General features: G+C 44.3%; 1 protein-coding gene across 3 annotated transcripts in view; it reads left to right on the forward strand.

Moving 5' to 3' along the window:
• Positions 1–23,830, forward strand: part of CELSR1 (cadherin EGF LAG seven-pass G-type receptor 1) — a 543,153-nt gene that overhangs the window by 351,590 nt on the left and 167,733 nt on the right. For all 3 annotated transcript variants that reach the window (XM_078679766.1, XM_078679759.1, XM_078679776.1), the window contains exons 6-8: positions 19,372–19,529; positions 20,915–21,078; positions 22,284–22,409. In XM_078679766.1, coding sequence (XP_078535892.1) covers positions 19,372–19,529; positions 20,915–21,078; positions 22,284–22,409 — 448 coding nt within the window. The remainder of the gene's footprint in view (positions 1–19,371; positions 19,530–20,914; positions 21,079–22,283; positions 22,410–23,830) is intronic.

A 23,830-nucleotide genomic window follows, 5' to 3' on the forward strand; every position in this document is an offset into this window, starting at 1 on the left:
GTTTTGAGGGCTCTTCTTTAATCCTTTCCAATACTGAGAAAAGATTGGAAATGTACTCCTGACAGTAGTAACATTTGTTTGAGAGCTGGGAAAAATGTGGTTAGAGGAAAAGTGAACTTGTAAACACTCAACACATTTTCGCAGTGGTAAAACTACACATTCATATTTGCTCATGTGAAAGTGCAATTCACAAATCTTTTTTAGGAGTACGATTTCCTGGCCTACTTAAGGAAATTCATGAAAGACGTAAATCTGTATTAATGCAAGGACATACGTGACTTTCTTTAACAATTGAGCTTTAGCCAAGAACTTTTGTTTTAATTATAATGCTATCTCTATCTATCAGCTGGCTTCACTGTGTGTAACAGCATTCTGCTCTTTTACAAAGAGAATATCGGCACAAAAAGCTGTATTGTTCAGTGCCAGGAACTACTGTGGCAATGTGGTCTTTTTGAGAACAAAAACAGCTGGCTGTCTAGAAAGAACGTGCTGGCAAACAGCACCACGCTCACCTGATAAGCTGAGGTAGACTAAGGAGCATAGTGCAGGCCAAGTGCGTAAGCAGAAAATTAAAATACACCCCACTTTGAACCAAAGCTCTTATGCTACCAAGCAAGTGAAGAAAGTTATTGCAAACCTCTCTAGAAAAGCTCTCGTCTTTCCCATCCAAGCATCTACCCATTCATCTTTTCATTCGCCCACTGATATCTCCCATTTCACCTTTACATTGTCATCCATTCATTCTTTCATCCAACAGCCTCTCACCATTCTGTTTTTCCATCCAACCGTCCGCCCACCCATATCTGAACCTACCCAACGTTATGTTAATGTTATGTTAATAGTTTATTTCTATAGCGCACGGCTACTCAAAAAGAGTGTCCCGGCGCTTTAATGGAGAAAAGACAAAACTGCAACATACTAACATAACACCAGATAAAAACTAACAGAAAAGTGGGCCAAAGAATTCACGGAAGACCGGCTACTGAGTGAACAGCCAAGTTTTAAGGCCTTTCCTAAAAGCCAGTAGGCTAGTGGCTCCCCGCAGGGCCAGTGGTAAAGAATTCCATAGCTGAGATGCCAGAAATCCGAAAGAGCGGCCTCCGAGGCGCGCTTTCTTTACCCGGGGGACAACAGCAAGGTGCAGGGCTTCCGACCTCAGAGACCTGGCCGGATGATAAAAGACCAGCCTCTTTTGGAGGTACTTGGCTCCCTCCTTGTGAAGAGCTTTGTAGGCCAAGGTCAGCGCCTTAAAGGCGATCCTCTTGCGGATAGGAAGCCAATGTAAAGTTACCAGCAAGCCCGAGGCCCTGGAGCGCCTACTAAGGCCAAAGATTGCCCTGGCAGCGGCGTTCTGTACCACTTGAAGCCGCTGCAGCAAGTACTCTGGAAGGCCCAGGTAAAGAACGTTGGAATAATCCAACCTGGACCCAATCAGAGCCTGAACTGTCAGCGTCCTATGTTCCACGGATAACAGAGGAAGGAACCTCCGCAACATCCTAAGGATGCCAAAGCAAATGCCCGACACCCCCAGGATCTGGGATTTCAAGGTAAGCCTGTTATCCATCTTCACCCCCAGATTCTTAGCAACCTGAGAGGAGCAAGACGGAGGGAACATATCCAGTGGCCACCAGGTCTGCCAATCAGGCTCTGTATCGCACCCAAAGAAAAGTACTTCGGACTTGTCGGAATTGCACTTAAGGCTGTTTAGATGGAACCAATGAAAAACAGCCCCAAGGCAATTCCGAATACTCTCCCCATCAAAGTCGCCTCCTCTCTTACAAGAGAAGAGGAGCTGGGTGTCGTCCGCGTAGGATACGATCTGGGCACCATGCGACTCCGCCAACGCCGCCAATGGGGTCATAATGATGTTAAAGAGGGTCGGGCCCAACCATCTCCACACCTATACATCCATCTATTGCAGCTACCAACCCATCCTTTTTCTCACCCATCCTTTTTCTCAACCATCCACCCACCCTTTCACTCCTTCCATCCACCCTCCCTTTTACTCATCCATCCATTTATCCATCCTTCCGCCCACCCATCCATCCTTCCACTCATCCATCTTTCCACTCATCCATCTTTCCTCTCACTAATCCATCCACCCTATAACCCATCCATCCACACTTTCCTTCATCACATCCGTCGTCCATCCACCATCCCTGTCACTCTTCCATCCTTGCATTCATCCTTTCACTCATTCATCCATTCATCTAGTCAGACACACTTACACTCACTCATCCAACCACCCTTTCACCCACACATCCTTTCACTCACTCACTCACTCACTCACCTGCTCTTTCACATTACTGATCAGCCTTTGTCTGCTGAGTTGTAGACAGAAGAGGCCCATTAAGGGCTGCACCCCCACTGTAGCCGCTACAATGGGGGATTTGCGACACCCTTCTCCAACCCTATCCTTCCATCTCCAAATCTATCCATCAAACTCATCCATTCCTCCTTCCTTTTATTCATCCCTCCCTCCATCCTTTCACTCATACATACATGCTTTAACCCCATCATCCTCCTTTTCAGTCAGATATCCATCCACATTTGCACTCATCTTCCATCCATTCATCCTTTCACCCCATCCATCCTCCTTTCCACTCATATATCCAGCCTCCCTTTCAGCCATCCCACCATCAATCTGTCCTTTTGCTCATCCATCCACCCTTTCAACCCCCTCCATCTATCCTTTCACTCATCAGCCTTTTCACTCCACTATCCACCCATCAATCTATTCATCCATCCATGTATCCACCCAGCAACCTTTCCACCGAGCCACCTACTTATCCATCCATCCGCTCACCTAACCTCCACCCGCCCACCCGCCCGCCCACCCACCCACCCACCCACCCATCCATCCATCCATCCATCCACCCATCAACTCTTTCTCTCAGCCATCATTCCACCATTTCATTCAGCCATCCATCCTTTCACTCATCCATCCTCGTTCACCCCATCCATTAATTTACCATTGCATTAATCCTTCTAGCCTTTCACTCACCCATTCTTACATCAATCATTAATCCATGCATCTATCCATCCACCCTTTAGCTCACTCACACACCCTTTCACATTAATTAGCCTTTGTCTGTGAACCTGCAGATGAGACGCCTATCAAGAACCCCGCAGCTGCAGTAGCTGCTACAACTGCGTGTTTACGGTTCCCCCTGGAGAAGGTGCACGTACAGAAATAGGTGTGGGCATGAGGCCTGCATGAAAGCCCCATGGGAAAAGTAAGGAGATGTAATGTACGCTGTCAGAGATGGCGGCGGAGGGGGGTTAGCAGGTATAGGCACCGGGTAAAATATAAGGTGTATAGGAAAGGCAAAGGGGGGTGGTGGGGTGCACGAGCTGCATGAGAAGGGAAAACAAGGTGTTTTACAGTAGTTCCTGGATGTGAGGACGTCGAGGAATCTTGGGGCCGTAAGAGGCCCAAGGGTGAAGCACAGAATAAAAGGCAGGGATCACAAGTTCAAGTCAGAGCGGGGGCCAAGTGCTGCAGGTGTTCTGGAGCTGCAGAAGCTTGATGTTTGTCTCATGCGCAAAGTAAATGAAAGGACCAGGAAGGGGCCCACAAGCCACACAAGAGCCTGATAGTGCTGTGGATGTACATGCTGGGGTCGGAGGTAGCTGCAACTTTGAGCTTTTCTCCATCATGTTCTTCTGCTCTGGGGAAAGTGAAAGTGCAGGCCCTAGCTTTTGCATTCGTCCTTTTAGTGCCAATAAACTGCTCCGAACTACTTATTAACTGGATGTGAACAACTGAGTTCAACAGCTGTGTATCGGATTACTGTAGGACTTTCTACTTGTCCTTCGGACAAAATAGAAATTAAAACCTCTTGCCCTTGTAAAAAATCTAGATGTCTCGGGCGTCGGGAGATATGAATTCCCCACCCCTGCACGTGGTGGTTGGTGTAGTTTGGCCGGAACTCCGCGTTACAAGCGTAACACGAAGTGGCCAAAACTGCGCGGTGGAGCGGGATTTATCGCCTAACACTAATCTTAGCTAAACCACCATCCATCCATAGGGATGATGCATGGGATAAGAGCATGGGCTCTGATGTGCGATGGTGTCATCTATGAAGTATCTCGTGGATGTAAAACCTTCAAATCCCGATATTTTATTTAAAAAAATGAAAATGATAAATGTATTCAGGGTATGCCAGAGAGGTCAGTGTAGCAGCCAGTTTACTATACTTGTTGAAACTGGGGGTGTTATCATGTGTTGTGAAGTAGCAAAGGAGTATCCAAGACTCGCCTCTCCAACATTCCTAAAACCAGTGTTGACTGGTGACAGCCACAGGCTGTGCTCCTGGTAGGGCTTTAAGGGGGTGGGTCCTGCAAGGGCTCAGACCTGGTAGCAATTAAAAATTGGCTATGAAACGTTCCTAGGGCCCATAATTGAGAGCTCTGGAGCAAATCTGATGTCATTTTGAGTTTCTCACCATGCTTGTCACTGTATCATGAAGGTGTTCAGACTGCATGCACATCCATTCCTTGGCACCTCAGCAGAACGCTCACACGTGCCAGTCATATATGTGCCATTTGTAATTACCTCTTTATGTTAGTGTGTAGGAGATATAAAAAGATGTGAAATATTGATTGTGCCAAAGGAAAATAACATTCAATCAATCAATCAATCATAGCATTTGTATAGCGCGCTACTCACCCGGAAGGGTCTCAAGGCGCTTGGGGGAGGGGTCCGCTACTGCTCGAACAGCCAGGTCTTGAGTTGTTTCCTGAAGGCGAGATGGTCCTGTGTCAGCCGGAGGTGGATGGGGAGGGAGTACCATGTCTTGGCTGCCAGGTAGGAGAAGGACCTTCCTCCGGCGGTGGCTCTTCGGATGCGTGGTACGGCAGCGAGGGCGAGGCTTGTAGAACGTAGCTGGCTGGTGGGCGTGTAGAAGGTCAGGCGGTAGTTGAGGTACTTGGGGCCCAGGTCGTGGAGAGACTTGTGTGCGTGGGTAAGGAGCCTGAACGTGATCCTTTTGCTGACGGGGAGCCAGTGCAGGTCCCTCAGGTGGCCGGAGATGTGGCTGCGTCGGGGGATGTCCAAGATGAGTCGAGCGGAGGCGTTCTGTATGCGCTGGAGTCTTTTCTGTAGTTTGGCTGTGGTTCCCGCGTAGAGGGTGTTCCCGTAGTCCAGTCGGCGGGTGACGAGTGCCTGGGTGACCGTCTTCCTGGTTTCGGTCGGGATCCAGCGGAAGATCTTTCGGAGCATACGCAGGGTGTTGAAGCACGATGAGGAGACGGCGTTGACTTGTCTGGTCATCGAGAGGGAAGAGTCCAGGATGAAGCCCAGGTTGCGTGCGTGGTCTGTTGGCTTGGGAGCGGTGCCCAGGGCGGGAGGCCACCAGGAGTCGTCCCAGCCGGAGGGCGATGGTCCCAGGATGAGGACTTCCGTCTTGTCTGAGTTCAGTTTCAGGCGGCTGTTCTTCATCCACTCGGCGACGTCTTTCATCCCTTCGTGTAGGCTCGTTCTGGTGGTGGCGGGGTCGTTGGTGAGGGAGAGGATCAGCTGGGTGTCGTCAGCGTAGGAGATGATGTTGAGGCTGTGTTGGCGTGCGATGGCTGCGAGAGGGCTCATGTAGACGTTGAAGAGGGTTGGGCTGAGCGATGATCCTTGCGGTACGCCGCAGATGACTTCGGTGGCCTCGGATCGGAACGGGGGAGGCGGACTCTTTGTGTTCTTCCGGCGAGGAACGAGATGACCCACTCCGTGCCTTTTCTTGGATACTGATGTTGCTGAGGCGTTGAACTAGGGTGCGGTGGCAGACGGTGTCGAACGCTGCAGAGAGGTCCAGGAGGATGAGGGCCGCTGTTTCCCCGTTGTCGAGCAGGGCTCGGATGTCGTCGGTGGCTGCGATGAGGGCGGTCTCGGTGCTGTGGTTGGCTCGGAAACCGGACTGCGAGGGGTCGAGGTATCCGTTCGTCTCGAGGAAGGCTGCGAGCTGTCTGTTGACGGTCTTCTCGATGACTTTGGCATGAAAAGGGAGGAGCGAGATGGGGCGGAAGTTCTTGAGGTCGGTGGGGTCCGCTGTTGGTTTCTTCAGTAGGGCGTTGAGCTCGGCATGCTTCCAGCTCTCCGGGAAGGCGGCAGTGTTGAAGGAGGAGTTGATGACGTCCCGGAGTTGGGGTGCGATGATGGAGTCGGCCTTGTTGAAGACGTGGTGGGGGCAGGGGTCGGTCGGAGATCCGGAGTGGATGGTGTTCATCGTGCGGGCTGTGTCTTCAGTGGTCACTGTGGTCCAGGTGCGGAGGGTGGCGGTGGGGGGCGTTGGTTCGACGGTCGAGTGCGTGGAAGGTGCGCCGAAGCTGTTGTGGATGTCGGCGATCTTGCGGTGGAAGTACGAGGCGAGAGAGTCGCAGAGATCTTGTGAAGGAGTGATGTCGTTGTTGCCGGTGCTGGGATTGGAGAACTCCTTGACGATGCTGAAGAGTTCCTTGCTGTCGTGGGCGTTGTTGTCCAGTCGTTCCTTCAGTGATTTCTTCTTGGTGGTGCGGATGAGCTGGTGGTGCTTGCGGGTGGCGTCTTTGAGGGCGGTCATGTTGTCTGTGATCTGGTCGAGGAGCCAGGCTTTCTCGAGGGTGCGGCAGTTCTTCTTGGAGTCCTTGAGTTTGTCGGTGAACCAGGAGGCTTTCTTGCTTCTGGGTCTGCTGGACGGGTTCTTTAGTGGCGTGAGGTCGTCGGCGCAGGCGGTCAGGCACTGCGTGAGGTTGCGTGCTGCTTCATTGGGGTTTGTTGTGCTGGCGGGTGGGTTCTGGCTGAGGGAGGTGGTGAGCTGCTCGGCGGTGATCTTGCTCCAGCTCCTGCGAGGAACCTGTTGCGGGTGGTGGTGGGTCGTGGTTTTTCTGAAGCTGAAGTGGACGCAGCTGTGGTCGGTCCAGTGAAGTCCGGTGGAGTGGCTGAAGGTGATGTGTTTGCTGGATGAGAAGACGGGATCAAGCGTGTGGCCGGCGTAGTGGGTGGGTACTGCATATGAGTAAAGTAAAGTGAAGTGTGTGCTGTGGGAAGAAAAAGGGCACAAGTGTCTATCATATAGCCTGGTGCTCCACTAAGTTTTCTTTTTTTTTTTTTTTTTTACACTAACAGTGAATAATGTCTGATTATTCAATATTAGTGTCATAAAAATGGGTATAATTAGCTGGAATATGACCCTCCCTGGCAGCAGAGGTAAGTAAAAAAAAAATGCTTTCAGTGTAAGTTGTGTGCGTGCTTGCAGGTGAGTGTAAGTGTGAATATGTATGTATATGTAAGCTTGTGTTTGTGTGAGTAAAATTGAAGTTTTTTTCCTGAAGTCTGTCAGGGAGGGTGATGTTCGGAGTTGGAGGGGGAGGGCGTTCCAGGACTTGTCGATGAGGTGGAGAAGGAACGTCCTCAGGAGCAGCGAATGTGCTGAGACTGTGCGAGGGTGAGGTGGGCAGAGCGGCGGTTTCTGGATGGTTGATGGAAGTTCAGGTGGTGATTCATGTATGCAGGTCCCTGGTCGTGAGGGGCATTGTAGGCGTGGGTCAGTAGCTTGAAATGGCATCTTTTCTGGAGGGGTAGCCAGTGGAGTTCTGTTAAGTGCTGGGTGATGTGGGTTCTTTTTGGCAGGTTGAGGTCTGGCTGCTGTGTTATGTATCATGTGGATTCGTCTTATGAGCTCACTGGTGGTGCCTGAATAGAGTGCATTGCAATAGTCCAGATGGCTGGTGATGAGGGCATAGGACATGTTTAAGCAGTTTTGGAGAAGGGTTTTTCCGGGTAAGTAAACAACAATTTTAAATTTCACAGGTTTAGTATATTCTATGGTGCATCGGATTTTCTTCTGATGTGTTGGCTAGTGATGTTGAGTTGGTATTTTTGTTAACGGTTCTGTTTGTTTTGCTGCAGCTTCAATGGGATAAAGTTGTAATGTGACTACCTTTGTTTTACTGCGCAGAACGTAAACATGTAAAACCACCATGACATCTTAGGTTGTTACCCTGTGATATATGGTTTGTCAATATTTTTAGTTCAAAGTCAGCTGTCTCTGTGATTTAAGTCACATAGGCATGCAGCCTGGAACGATAGACACAACCCCACATTGGCAGCTATCGCTGCAGCAAATCACATGCTTCTATAATTGTGTGTGTAACTGAGAAGGCAATACGTTTGTGGAATGTAACGTAGACACATCTGCTTTCTTTGCCCTACAAATATGGCTCTGCTAGTCCTCCCTTAGGTTTACAAATAACATATTTTTTTTACTTTTCTAGATTTACAGAGCACCAGTTTGTGTAGGAAACCGTAATTCATATAATCTTGGCTTCAGATATGTGTATGTGGAAAGCCGGGCTGGTGTTAAGCTATGGCCAATTCTAACAGCTGTCTTAAAACCCACTTACAAAAGGCCTCACGAATGAAACAAATGGCCAAAGAGGGCTCCTTAACGCAACAGGCCTCCAAATTGGCATCTATTAGAGAAACGGGAGCATTCATCTGATTTTTCCAGGGGCTCCCAGAGCTTTTCAGTCACGCTAATATGTGCATTGTGTGACCCTAGCAAAGACAACCCCTGCATATGGAGTAAGGGAAATCACCATTGCCTGAAACAGGGGCAGCCGTGCACCGGGACAGGTGCTGAAGTTTAATGTAGGCGAAGTAGCATTTTGTCATTTCTCTGTTAATTATGAGACTCTTCCTATGAGTCTGAAAAAATGTGTGTCGCTTGCAGATGGCAGCCTGACGCCGGATTCGGGCGCGCATGCAACCACGCCCTGGATCTGAAGCACACTTTTTTTTTAACTTTATTTTGCAGTTTTTTTGTAATAATACATGCAATGCACTGAATCATTGATACCTCATAATAGATACATCTAGCACACTTTTAAAATGTACACAAGCAATACGCCATCTAGAATTTCGTACGCACGGCGTAATGCACGCCCCTGAAGCCCTAGCGGCATAAAGGGCCCCCCAGTCACCCGAAGGTCTGTACATTTCTGTGAGCCTCACATTCTACAAAGGGACCCCAGTATTCTACCCCACCGCTGCCTAAGCATTTATATGAAGTCATTTCGTCCATAAGCATTATTTATGTCTGTACATCTACCAACATTTTCAATTAGGGCCTCTTAAAATAAGACCGACTTTGGCGTCATACCAGAGCCCCTGTCTTGTTCCATAATGAGCAGCAGCGCAGATCTGTTTTCCGGATGAGATGAGAAAAAATATGTGTCTGAAGCCTAAATGGAAATCTGACAGGGACATTAGTAAAGAGAAGCTGGAATGCTCCATTCCGAGAGGAAAAGCTGGTCCTGGATAGATGCCAGCTTGCATGATTATTTCAACTATTATTGCTACAGGAAATGGAACATTTTGCCCTGCTAGCGCTGGCAGATATAAAACTAGCGGTGTAATCTGTTTTTTTCCTACTTTTTAATACTATTATTAGTTCACCTATGTAAAAGAATAAACAAATTACCTTCAACCTGGACAGTGTGGTGCAAACAGCATGCGGACTACCCTCTTGTTTTTGAGATTCTTGGCCTGTATCCCAAAGTTAGGATTTCATTGTTTCCTGGGAATAAGAACAAAGAAACAACAAGTCGCCTAAGGGCTCTTTCGATATTCTGTAGTAATGACATCTAGTTTGAAGAATAACAAAAAATGAGTTCTTAAACAATACTTCTGTTAGTATCGACAGGGCAATATAAATCATGTTACATTGCTGCCAATCCTAGGTTTCATTCGTTGTATGAGTTAAATGAGTTAATGAATAGTGTTCAGGTGTTGCAACCCTGGGGCGTATCTTGATGGGCTTTGTTGGCACAGCGTAAGGCCGAACGCCTGTTTTATGTGCCCGCGAAGGGTAATGTGAATTCATTTAACCCGATATTTCTCTGTTTGTGTTTTATTTTTAGATAGTACAGCTGGGAATCAGTGAGCAAGGTTTGACTCTTTCTGTTTGAGTTGTGTTGTCTGAAAGTACGGTACGGACTACGGGAAATATTCGGTTAAATGAACTCAATTTCTGGACTGTAGGCACATATAATACTTGCTCAACCTAGCACTGCGACAGCAAAGCCAATGATAATACAGCCTCTTGAGGGTAACAATCATGAATTGGTGGTGGCTTAGATTTCAGCAGGTCTGCAGGCTTCATCCTGTCTTTTTGTGATTTTGCTATAGACAACTTTAGCTATATGTCGCAGAGAGCATTGTATAACCTACTACATAGAGTGGGCTTTTGGTCATCATCTTGCTCATGATTGGAGCACTTTCTTATCCTTTTCACTTCCTTGCTCCTGCTTCAAGTGCTTTTCTCCCTATCCTGTGGTATTCCAGACCCTGGAGCATTGCTGCTTTATCCTGGTTTTTGAATGAATGACTTGTAGCCTTCCATTGCTGACTTTAGGTAACTATTTTTGTCTGACCATGTATGCAGCATGGTGCATTTGGTCCCCCCACTTTAGCAATTGGCTAATTTCTATGGTATACACTCCCCATATGGAAAAGCAGCAGGGCACTAAGAGTAGCTATTAAAGAACATTCCAAAAGCAGGAGCAACAAGACAGTGCAACAAAGACTAAAAGCCTTAAGAAACTTGCATCGTAGACTAATGTGGACAGCCAAGGTTTAACACTGTGAAGCGGAATGGATCCACGTACACATTTTTCCAAACCGGCTTCAGGCAAAAATCATCCACCATAGACAACGCAGTTGCTTTATCTTACCTCATTCACGCACTTTTCAGGCCTCAATCCTTCCTCCTTTCATTTGCTTGATAGACTACTCTGCTTCATTTGATGGCGTGGATCAGAACATACTGTGGTCCAAGCCCCCCAAATAAAGTACCTCCAATATTTTTTTTAAGGTGATTGTTTCCCTTAATTCAAACACCTGGGTTCATGTTAAGTTACAAAACGGTAAAATGGCCGCATACAAAATGGCAACTACATGAGGTCTGAAATAAGCATGGGTGTTAGATCCAACTTTGTTCAGTCTCTGCACCGCAGACCTCAGCAATGCCATTTCCAAATCCAGAATGGTATCGCCAAGGCTGGACACATATAGACTATCTGTACTGCAGTATGCACATGATTTGATCATTTTGGATGACACTAAAATAAGCATGCAGCGAGCACTTGATCAACTAAACCTTTATAACGAAAACAAAGAACCTATTGCTAATGCCAAGAAGACAGAGGTTATGGTTTTCGGAAAATATAAAAACAAAGCCAAACAGTCCTGGAGGCTTGGGCAGTTAAAAATTGGTCACACGCTCAATCATAACTACCTAGGAGTATGGTTCCTCGAAAATGGAAAGGCCAACTGGCAGTTGTAGTATCTGACACGGAAAGCCATGGGTGTGATATTCACACTATGTAAACTCAACAACAAACTAAACAACCTCATGACTGAATCAATAAAAAAAGTAGTATGAGCAGTTATTGCCAACCATTTCCTATGGTCACCAATCCTATTCAGGGAAGTTTTCCATTATTTTAGGTAAGTTTCATTGTAAAGCCTATAGAAGAATTTTCAATCTACCTAACTATTCTCTGCAGTCACTGCTGCGACTTGAGTTTGGCTTGTCTAGGCAAGACCTAGAATGTAAGGCGTAATTTATCAAGTATTCTCACTCTCTTGTTGCAGCGAACCCCGGAACTTTAAAGACAGCTCCACTGGAGCTTGTTAGAGCATCAAACAACCCATGGGCAACATATTTAGTAAGCACAGCCAACGAGCTAAATGTTAACTTGGACATAGTAACTGCAATGTCTGCTTCACATCAAGCCATCACATTGACCCTTAAAAACAGGCCCTATCCCAGTCAAGAAAGGATGACTTGGTGAAGGTTCATGATGCGTGCTATGACAATCTAATCGCCCACTCCTATGGTACGGCAAATATGCAGACCTAATTAAAACGTGCATTAAGCAGAAACTGTAGACCCTCAATTCATCGAGCCAAACTAATGGTTCATCTGAGAACAGATCAAAGTGGTTAAACAAATGTGGCCCAACGAGGAGCAGATGTCTTCGAAAACAGAAAGGAAACTATGCTCCATCATGTTTGGTGTTGCCCAGGATTTTTAACTGCATGTTGCACTTTACTTAAGCCAATATTTTTAACTTTGAGAATTTTAACCTTCCTAGAAGCCTGGAGCTACTATCTAAGAACCAGTAGGCGGACGGACTAAGTAAGGGTGGCATAGGAAGTCTCTAAACATTGTGTACATTGCCATAAAAAACCTGGAAAATAGGGTGCAATAACAAGTTGTTTGTAGACATTTTAAAGTGACTATCCGTAAGAACGACTTTTTTTTATTTTAAACCAATCTGGCTACTACATTTATCCTTTAGATATTCACATATTTCAAAAAACATTTGTATTGCATGAATGAAATTGTGTTTTTATCCTGTTGCATATTTTATTTATTTATTTAAGAAGCTTGTAAAGCGCACGGCTACCCCCAGAAGGGGGTGTCCCGGCGCTGGAGATTACTGATCATTAGAAGAACTATATTAAGCAGTAGTGAACAGCCAAGTCTTGAGTTTGCGACGGAACACTTGTTCCGACTCACAGAACCTTAGATCTAAAGGAAGAGTGTTCCAGAGCTTGGCAGCAACTACTCCAAACGTTCTTCCCCCACACCTGGAGCGGCGGAATCTAGGTACCACTAAGAGACGCAAGCTGTTGGATCTCAAAGATCTAGATGATAAGGATAGTTTGAGTCTTTTTCTCAAATAGACCGGGCCCAAGTCATTAATGGCACGGAAAGCAAGGGTCAAGACTTTGAACTGTATACGGCAGGAGATAGGTAACCAGTGTAGTTCTTTCCGATATGCTGCTACAGACTGACGAAGAGGGATATTTCCGATGAGTCTTGCCGCTGCATTTTGAACTACTTGTAACCTTTCAATAAGGTACAAGGAGGCACCGGCATATAGACTATTTGAATAGTCAAGGTGTGACGTAATCAGAGCATGGACAATAGTTTTACGTGAATCCAAAGGAAGGTACGGACAGATCTTCTTGATCATGCGAAGTTTGCCAAAACAAGCAGATGTAACCTTATTAATCTGGGCCTTGTGCAACATGGCATTATCAAATTGAAAGCCCAGATTACGGGCCGACTGGACAGGGGTCGGGGGGGGATTCAAAATAGTAGGCCACCAAAGGGTCGCAGAAAGAGTAGTTTTTTGATTAAAAAACAGGACCTCCGTTTTATCCGTGTTCAAAACCAGGTGGTTAGAGGGCATCCAGGAACAGATGTTGCTAAGGCAGTTGCGGAAGTTTGAGAAATGGGAGTCAGAGTGGTCTCTAAAAGAAAACACAAGCTGAGTATCATCAGCATAGGAAACCACTCTGACCCCCCATGCCTCAACCACCCTAGCAAGCGGGCCTAGATAGACATTGAATAAGAGAGGGCTCAGGGCAGAACCCTGTGGCACTCCACACAGGAGGGGTTTATCCTCTGATTGAAAGGGCCGAAGGAGTACTCTCTGCGACCGCCCCATAAGGAACGATCTTATCCAGGTAAGTACAGTGCCTCCGATTCCCAGCTGCTGTAAGCGATCTAATAAAATGTTGAGACACAATATCAAAAGCGGCGGACAGGTCGAGGAGGACCAACATGGCCTCCTCACCTCTGTCCGCACACTCACGTATTGTCTCAGATACTTCCAATAAAGCCGTCTCTGTACTGAAACCAGCTCTAAAACCCGACTGGGAGTCATGCAACAGGTGGTTTGTTTCAAGATAGTGGGCCAATTGCCTCTGCACCACCTTCTCCAAGATTTTAGCAGGTTTGGGCAGGAGGGATATTGGGCGATAGCTACTGAATTGTAAAGGATCAGCATCCGCTTTTTTTAAAATGGGCACCAGTAAGGCTTGTTTCCATACTGTAGGGAATTGACCCAGATTTAAAGAAGTGTTCCAAAGGGAGAGAAGGGGAGTAATGAGAACCGGTGCGAGATTGCCCATTACCTTGGCGGGGACTGGATCCAGCGGTGATCCTGAGCTAACTTGAACAAGTAGCTCAGTGGCGGTCTCTGACGTGAGCTCTTCAAAGGAATTCAATGAGAATAGCTGAGGATCTGACTCAACAGTTGGCAGAGAGGACAAGGTAGAATCAAATGAAGAGGATAGCTTCAAAATTTTGTCCTGAAAAAAATCCGAGAGCCCATTACATAGGGTCTGACTGGGGGCACTCTGGGTCTTCATGGCAGAGGGATGGACGAAATCCTTCACTATCTTAAATAGGGCTTTAGTGGAATTCTCAGCTTCATGAATAAGCTGTGCAAAGTGTCCTCTCATCGTAGCTCGCTTTAATTTTTGGAATTTAATTAAAGCAGCTTTGTAGATAGTTTTGGATTCAACGTCATAGGTCCGGTGCCAAATGCGCTCAAGCTGCTTACAACGGCTCTTTTCCTCCCGCAGAGAGGGAGAGAACCAAGGCGCAGATGGTCGAGATCTAGCAGACGCAATCGGGGCGAGAGGGGCAATAACATCCAGGGCGTCAATGATAGCGGTATTGTATCTAACAACTTCCTCATTAAGATCTGTATAAGAGTCAAACAGGTAAGAAAAACAGGGATCAATTGTATCATATGGTACCAATATTTAGTAATTGGCACAATACGCATTACTTCCTTACATTGGCTAATTTCACTGTAAATTATGGCGTTCTGCTCTCTCACAAGTAGCAAATCTGCACACAAAGTAGTTCGCTTCAGAGCCAGGACTACTACCATGGCAATGTATATGTATTCAAAAAACATTTTTTTGGGTTTTAGACATTTTTTTTATTTGGAGGTGAGGCTCCCCGACCCAAAAAACAGATCTACAGAAAACTGGACAAAATAAGCATTGAGAAGTCAACACCAGACTTTTTGGCTTTGCCGATGCTTGTTTTTAACAGGGTGTGGGAAGCACTCAGTAGAACAAAAACTTCACATTGCAATGTACATTGGGCAAAAATGGCACCAAAAGGGAGGGACAGAGATTAGACCCTTTTCATTCAAACTGTGTCTGGACATTTGCTCTGCAGAATCAGCTTGAACCATGAAACCAGAGGCATAGCGGTTCTCAGTCCTTCCTAGTAGTTGGTAAAGTGGGACGACCGATCGGTTTACAACAACAGGATTCGGAGCTGTTGAATCATTTGATTTGAAATTGCACTTATAGTTACACAGTATATCCAAATGTTCACTATTAAGTACATTTAGGGGTTGAAAGTGAGTAATATGGGAGGTTGCTTTGAAAAATAGACTGACACCTAGAAACGTGTAGCTTCCAGGATTGTTCATAGAGGTAGTACAGATAATATCTCAGTCGAAACTCAGATAAATTTAGCGGTCTAAAACTCAGTATTGGTGACTTTTGATGGTGGGAAGTTAGACACAAACACCCATATTCTCTGGCAAAGCATTTTCACTTTGGGAAAAAAGAGAACAAAATTACTCCTTAAATGCTCGCTTTCTCCTATTTCTCTCCTGTATCTGTTCCATTTTGTGGAAACTGGCATGAGTAATCTTTTATAAGATGTAATACCCTTGGACATCAAGATGTGGAACTGGTTCTAGATTTGCAAGAGTACACAAGATATTCTTTGTGGATTCCCTAGAAAAGTTATAAATACTGTCCATGCTTAGCAGGAAGAAGATGTGACTTTTTCATCCTGACCTAGGCATGTCCAGCCTATAAATTCCCGGTGGCTAGGATTTATTGAAAGTGTGCAGTAAGCGATTATCTCAGTTTCAAAGGAGCATGTATCTTTCTTTCATGGTTGGAGGAGCGGCCTTGTATTTCTGCTGTGGAATTTCATAAACACTACTCACTGTATTCATCTACTTATTATTGATGCTACTTGTTTATTTTTATGTGGAAATGGATATTATTCAATAGACATTGAGGCAAGTGTAATTCGTAAGTGTAATTCGTGCATCTATTTAAATTAGGTGCACTTTCACACTTCACACCTATTGAAATACCTACCTGCACAAGCACAAATGTATTAGGCCAGTGGTTCCCAACCTGTGGTCCAGGGACCCCTGGGGGTCTACGAAGCCTCAGCAGGGTGTCCACGACTACATATAAAATTAAATAATATTAACAGATTAAAGTGTTTATAAATAAAGAAGCTATATGTACAAATTGAACGTTTTAAAACGTTCTGTAAATGTGTAGGAATTTGACATTGTTGGCTAAAAATTAAGTTAGTATCCTCAGATTGATTTGTGGGAGCAGTGCAGGTGCATCAAACATAACATAGTATGGATGATGAGTGGCTTCAATTGAATTTAGAAAAACTCCAACCTTTCTATTGAAGTTAAAATTGTGATTTCTGTTTTTTTTATTTATTTGTTTGCAAAGTAAATGAAATGTCATCTGCTGTGTATTTGTTTAATAAATTCTTTTTTCTATATTTTTTCTATATTGTTTTGCGGTTCAAAACATCGACAATGCTTAGGCCGGGGTCCGCAGCTTCCAGTAATGACTCGGTGGGGGGGTTCTCTGATTCCAATAATGATTCAGTGGTGGTCCCCAGGTTCCAGTATTATTTAAGAGGGGGTCCCCAGAAGTCAAAAGGTTAAGAACCGCAGTATCAGATAAGCACGCATTAGCCACTTATCTTCGTGAATTTACTACCAGGGTCGTACTGGCCTATAGGGCAATCTGGCAGTGCCAGATGGGCTAGTCTGACAGATCAGTGTGTGAACTGGTTTATTAGCATTTGTGTTCTGGTTTTATGGCCAGTTTCTACTGTAGATTTCAGTGATAATACCACTTTTTTTTTTTAGCTATCTGCTTCGCTAACGGGGGGGGGGGCTATTTTGTGTCCCAGTTCGACCCTGTTTACCACATGCAATGGCCATATACTTATGACTGTGTTACGCCACATAGTTTTTAATTCTGTGTAAGCCCTACAATAAAATGTGAATGGCTGTAATGCCTTTTGATCGGGTATGTTCTATCCCTTCCTTTCACGCATCGTAATGAAAACAATTAGGGAGAAGGGACCATGTATTGACGCACAAATAAACAGGAGCCCTTCCTGATTTGTCAGATAGTTTTTATTATTTCGCAAAGAGGTCATTTTAATGGGCAAATGGTACCATGGCTAGGATCATTAATGTTTGATAACACACACATCTTCACCAAATCCAAGTTGGCATCCTGTGGAAAAGGCACCAACTGATGTACACTCTGTGTACGTTACAACAGTTCTATGATATCGCTCTCTTTTGTTGGGTCGTGGGGATGCTAGTCACGTCCACAAACTATTGAAATCCCCTCTGTTAGTGAAAAATACAAATTCCAACAATATTTTGACATTTTGTGAACAGAATTCACGGTTCACGTACTTTCAAAGTTTGTCAACTTCGCAGAATTTCACATGCATGAAATTTCCTGCAAAAAAGTTATTGCTTTGAGTGTTTTTCCTGGATTTTTGTGTGTGGAAGAACTCTACTAAATAAACGATTGTACAAGTTTTTCCCACAAAGCCTAGTTTGTGGGATTTTTTTTAAAAACGCAGCCAACTTCATGATTTTGATGACGTTAAAACAGAAAACTTTGCAAAGCTAGATGAAGCCAACAATCACATCTTTAAATACTACTGATCCCAAGGAGCATCGCGGTAAAGGCCACTTTAGGATGTAGGCCAACATTTGGACAGTTCATATTTCAATTTTTTTTAACCTCTGGTTGAACTAGACAACCCACCTGCCTGCATGTGTTTTGTAGCAATGTCCGAGATGCTATGGGAATCTGAGGAAAAATGTTGTATGGGTTTGCCTGTTTTATTTTAAGAGTAACTTTGTAGGCATATTGAACCTTGATGCACAAACTTTGTGATATATTGTTTACACCCAAGGAAACAAATCCTGCACAAGACCAGCTCTGTCTGTGTGATCCTGCACAGGAGCAGCTCTGTCTGTGTGATCCATACAGGAGAGCTTGGAAAATACGAACAACGAGGCCTATCCAGTATCCGAGCCGCTACCTGCCTTTCTATCTTTCTAGTTTTTCTCTTTTCTTCTTTTGTGTGTGTCAGTAATGTCTTACAATACAAACATTTTACAATTTCAAACACGCTGGCCACACAGCGAACAACAGAAAAAGTAAGGCATAGGTTTGAAGGTATATTTGGGAGAGGATGTGGTGTTACGGCCAGAGCTGCCGATTTTGCAACTGAGGATCCACTCTCGAGTCTGCCATCAGTTCAACACCCTGTGATTCTGGGCAAATCACTTCATCTCCCCGTGCCTAAAAAAAAAAATGAATCTGACGTTTTGTAATGTAACTGGTGGCATGTAAAGCATTCCAATGTCCATGTATAGAGTTCTCACTATATAAAATGTTAACACGAAAAAAAATAATACTGGGGCATAACATGTAGTCCATATTAAAGCCCACCTGGGGAAGCGAACTTGAGGGTCACCAGCTGCCTGCCCCTAAATTATCCTCTCCCCCTTCAAAAAGAGAGGATTTGTATGTTCACCCATGTGAGATCTGCCATGGCCCGGGCTTTGATTAGGGAAGTGAGCAATAAACAGGGGCGTAGCTTCAGGGGGGGTATTTGGGGTGTTACACCCCCATAAAATATGTATTCTGTAGTAAATCGTTGGGTACAAGTGCTTTCAGTCCGGTAATGTCACTAATGTGAAGTGTGTTTGGGGTTTCACATGGGATGTTTATATGCCCACTCTGACAAAAACACACACACTCTCTTCTATGTTTTGAAGGGCTTAAAAAATGTGCATTGGTTTGAAAAATATTGCGTTTGAAGTACACTTGCCCTTTAAGCCCCCATGATGTCCTGCATCTCATATAATGTGTTTAACAAGATGTCCCAGCGTGATTGTTAGGAAATCTGAAGCTCACATCCCCCTAATCCTACTGACCAAGCTACGCCCCTGGCAATAAAATAACCAACAGGTTGGATGAAATGATGGGCACGTCTTGGAGAGGTAGCCAATAGAAGAGAATTATTATAAAGTGGGTTATTCTGTACTGTCAAAGTGACCAGCATTTTCTGAAATTACTGGAAAGTTGTGCATTTGTTTCTTGCCACATCAATATATCACGATGTGTGGTCCAGATTCTTTACAAGGTACTGGCTATTAGTTATCACATCACAAATACTTGTTGGTCAGAGTAAAGGGTATGTTTCAAAATGTATATGTCGGTCTGCAAGCATTTAACTCCCCTTACCCTGGATGGGAAAACATACCGAGGGCATTGATGTACTGCAGAATGGGTTGTAATGAATGAGTAGAAAAATGTCAGAATTCCAGCAATGTGGTGTAATTATGCAAGTACTGCACAGGGAAGTCATTTGATACCAAGTTCACAAACCTTAACATTCTACTTTTCTTTTCTCTTGGCAGCCCAACATTGGAAGACTGGGTATCCCCCATGGGCCATCTGGCGAGAAAGTAGCCGTTGTTACAGTTGACGATTGTGATACCGCTGTGGCTGTGCGTTTCGCAAATCTCATTAAGAACTACACCTGTGCTGCTCAAGGAACCCAGACAGGATCCAAAAAGTAATGAACCGCTAATCTGAACACTGTAGTGATTTGTTTGAGAACTGCATTATTAATTCCAAGAATACCATGCAACAGCAACCTGGAATTGTGCCATCTTGTTGACTGCAAATTAGGAAAATATTATTTTAAAAGAGTTTTGCCTTCACAGACCGTGTGATGGTTCAGCAGAATTGCTGAGAAAAGCAAAATTCATGTACATGCATGTTAGAACTAATCATAGAGAGTGGCAAATACCAAGGGTACATTCCAGTCCATATATTTTTGCTTCACTGTAACAGTACGTGGATGGACTAACCAAAAGCAAGTCAAGATTGGTCCCATCCCAAATGGTGCAGTCCGCCACAAAAGGGAGACCATGTCCCCTTTGAGGGGCAGCACTTTCAGGCGTAGATCAGTTTGGCCTTGTTGTGCCTCATCAGTGCAGTTCAGCCTATGCTCCTGCGGCACAGGGAGCTACAGGGCCCACGTTTGCACATGCTTAAGGCTACTCAATGTGAAAAGCAAATAGAGAGAAATGGAACTAATCATAACCGCTAGTAACAAGTTTAGGCACATTTTATTCCATTTTTGTTTTGCTCACTGAGCCTTCGCTGAGCAGGACCAGTCATATGCAAAATAAACTGGGACCCTCCACAAAAGGGAAGTGCATCGCCCTTGATTGTGAAACACAGGAAACCCATGACAGGTTTTGGCCACCTTGGTCTGCATCAGGGTGGTTCCATTGAATTCTTATGTCGAGTCTGCAGTACCACAGAGTACACCCAAGATAAATGCCGGTCTCTTGTATCTGCACTGCAGGAATCTCCAGAGGCAATGTGTATGTCCCCTTTAGGGAGTGGACCCCAAGTCTTGCTGCCAACCATAAGACATTTGAACCATTAAGAAACTACAGTGGATCTAGTGTCTCAAGGATTGGACTAGCTCACTCTGTGCTGCTACGAAGCACTGAGGTTGAGCTTAAGGATACATGTCCTGAAAGAATAGCGGTTGTGAAACCCACTAGCATCTCACAGTTCATGAAAAAATAAATTCTAGTTGCTCTTTTTTTCTAGTCTAGTGACCTCTCTACACCTGTAACTGCGCGGTCTTTGTTGCTATGCAAAGACCTACCCTGAAACAAAGTGTGACAATAAGAATAGTGCTGGTGAAAACCATCCAAGATGTACGGTTCCGGGATTTGTTTCAGTTCAAGATCATATCCGCATTGATTAAAAACATGCAACATTGAAATGTGATTGCTTCTTGTTTTTTGTGTCTTTTACCATTTACAAGTGTTTGTTTAGACCAACGAAAAAGACCTGCTAATTTATGCACAAAATGATTTCTGAACACGGCATACAGATTTGGATTTTTCAACACTTATTTTCCTTTTTTTACCGTAGGTCTTTGGATTTGACTGGTCCACTGCTGCTTGGAGGTGTTCCAAATTTGCCTGAAGATTTTCCGGTACAGAATAGACAGTTCATAGGCTGTATGAGAAATTTGTCCATTGACAACAAACCAATAGACATGGCTAGTTTTATAGCTAATAACGGCACTATTGCAGGTAAGGACAATTCAATATTTACGTTATGGGAAACCTAACTCAATTGGAGGGAGAGATGGCATTCACAGCAGTGGTGGTGAAGTTCTGCAATTAGGTCTCATATTAGGAGATTGGTAGCTTATTGGATGACTTCAGGGAAGAGCATGTAAAATAAACAATGTTCCCTATATTTGCAGGGGTCAGAATAGTCCACCATATATTTCAAAGTCTAAAAGTCAGGAATCAATTTCTTGTGGCAGCTGTGTTTCAGTTTTACACAGCCTATAGATTACCTTGTGAGGATCAGTGTTTTCTGGAAAAAAAGGTTATATTTCAGTTTTCCAGTGAGGGGTAGAGGGTCTAGTATTTTCTATACCTTAACTCATTGGGAAACACCAGTCATCTGTTCACTTGCAACCAGTTCGTACTGTTGACAATGGATGTGGCGCATTTACATCCGAAGTACTTGCAAACTCCTGGGGTTTGCTATGCAATTTTCCCCACATCAATTGTCTCTCACTACATCCCGTTTAAGAGCTACAAAACTGACATATTGCTCGTTACTGCACTATACCGCCCCTTTCCTGTGCCCTGAAGAAAAAATAACCAGAACATTTTTATGTAGCCTAATCATGTTTCCGACTTGTTTAGATTAACTTATTTATTGGAATTCACACAGTCTCTTGGAGTATGTTTGGAAATATGCACATTGATATGCTTCTAGGCTTATTTCATTGGTCCTAATAATCAAAATTGCCCATGTTAAGACAACCTGCACTTTTTATTTTTTACCTCACTTTTCGCCATATGAAAATTATAACATGAATATAAAGCCGGAACTCTTACATAGTAAGAGGTTATCCTGAACACTTGGAGTGGGTCATGCCCTCTTGCCCTTTACTGTAGAACATCAACTAGATAATCTGACTGTCTCATTTAATGTTCTAGTACTAATAAGACTGTATGTTGTTGCCACTTAAAAAAAGCCAAACAGAAAAATTACATTGTTTTGTAAACTTTGGCTTAATTGGTGCGTGTAGCATATTTTTATATTACCGTGTTCAGAAACATAGTAAGCTAGTGCTCACATTGCTACTTTTCACTTACATGCTCAAATCGTGTGAATTGAGACATGAATGTGGTGTAAATTAAAAGTTTTATGTTGTGTTAACATAATTGCTGGACAACGAGTGTGAGCCTAACAGACTCCATTTTTCAAACAACAGGGTGTTCGGCAAAGAAGAACTTCTGTGACATGACAATTTGTCAAAATGGCGGAACATGTGTCAATAAATGGAACACCTATGCCTGCGAGTGCCCCCTCCACTTTGGTGGGAAGAATTGTGAGCAAGGTATGATAAACGCCATGTTGTATCTTATGTCTGTTGGCAAATGTTTACAATCTATATATAGTGATTCCTAGGAGGCCACTGAGTCATTCTGGGACTAAGTGTTTGTGCAGGGGAAGACTATAAGAGGCAGTCATCGGGTAACAGCACATGTAAAGGGCTTAAAAACAAGTATAGACCGTAACCATTCTTACTGAGAGCAGCAATTTGGAAATCTTTAATGTGGAACCCCCAAAAGAGATGAGGGATTATAGAACATGACAACGCACCAGTGGCAGTTCAAGTTTTCACCAGCTTCAAGATCTCACTCATCAGTCAGTAAATATGTAGCTTCTGCCCTCATCACTGGATGCAAATGAAGGGCTGGAATGGCAATTGTATTTAATCTGACCCCTGACCGAATGGATGGGAGTGTTCGGGAGTGGTGAGAACTGTGGCGAGCTTTGAAGATTTATGTTACTGATGAGACCAGGCCTCTTAACACTCACTGGTAAAGAAATGTGGACCATCACAAGGTTACGATTGCGGATAAATCCATCCTGTGCCATGAGGTCTTTATCTGTACCTTTTTGACATATGTCATTGTATGCGGCCCAAGTAGTTACCAGCGGCCAAGACTAATTTAAGCATTCCATTCATCACCTTTTTGTATACATCAGTGCTACTCCCTACGTGGGAAGGGTATGCCCAGATGTAGGTCCCAAGCACGCTGCGCCACTGGAACCAAGCTTTTCCCCACTGATCGCTAATAATGGCGAAACCAGTGTTGGCTTCCTTGTGGTATGGTTTAGGGAGGACCAGGCCTATCAGTTTGGGCTGTTGAAGAAGTGTTAATACTTATTTGCATATGGCAAATAAGTATTTATTTTGCACATGGTGTGTAAAATAAAGACATACTGGGATGTAGTCCGAGCAGTTTCCTCTGTCTGGGATTAATTCAAGCATCCCATATGTCACTTTTTGCATACTCTATTATAAGTGAGCAGCTGTCAACAATAGGGATTTTTTCCCTGAATTGACAATGAGTGAAGTTAAATGTCTGTGATGTCACTCAAGATACATGGTGAAAAAAAATTCCATGTCACTAACAGCTACTTATCTGCAGCGTACAGGAGTCATAAATGGTTTTACTGACTACACTATTTTTTTGTTTGTTAAAAGTAAACCCGTTTTAGTAACATGCTTATATGCTACATATATGCCTACCTATTGCTTTAAATTGGTTGGCTTTATTGTCACTGTAAGTTGCTTACTTTTTACTGGTCAGCTGCTGTACGCTTCCTTCCTCTTTGTGTGTTTGTCCCTCCCATGGAACATCAATGCATTGCTTGTGTTCTTCCATTGCTCATTTTGATAGGTGCTAGTTTTTCTTTTGTGTTAAAGCACCAGTGTGTATTTTCAGCCGGCTCCAATGTGTGCTTATC

This window comes from Lissotriton helveticus, chromosome 1_1 (assembly GCF_964261635.1).
Source record: "Lissotriton helveticus chromosome 1_1, aLisHel1.1, whole genome shotgun sequence".
Taxonomy (NCBI): Eukaryota; Metazoa; Chordata; class Amphibia; order Caudata; family Salamandridae; genus Lissotriton; species Lissotriton helveticus.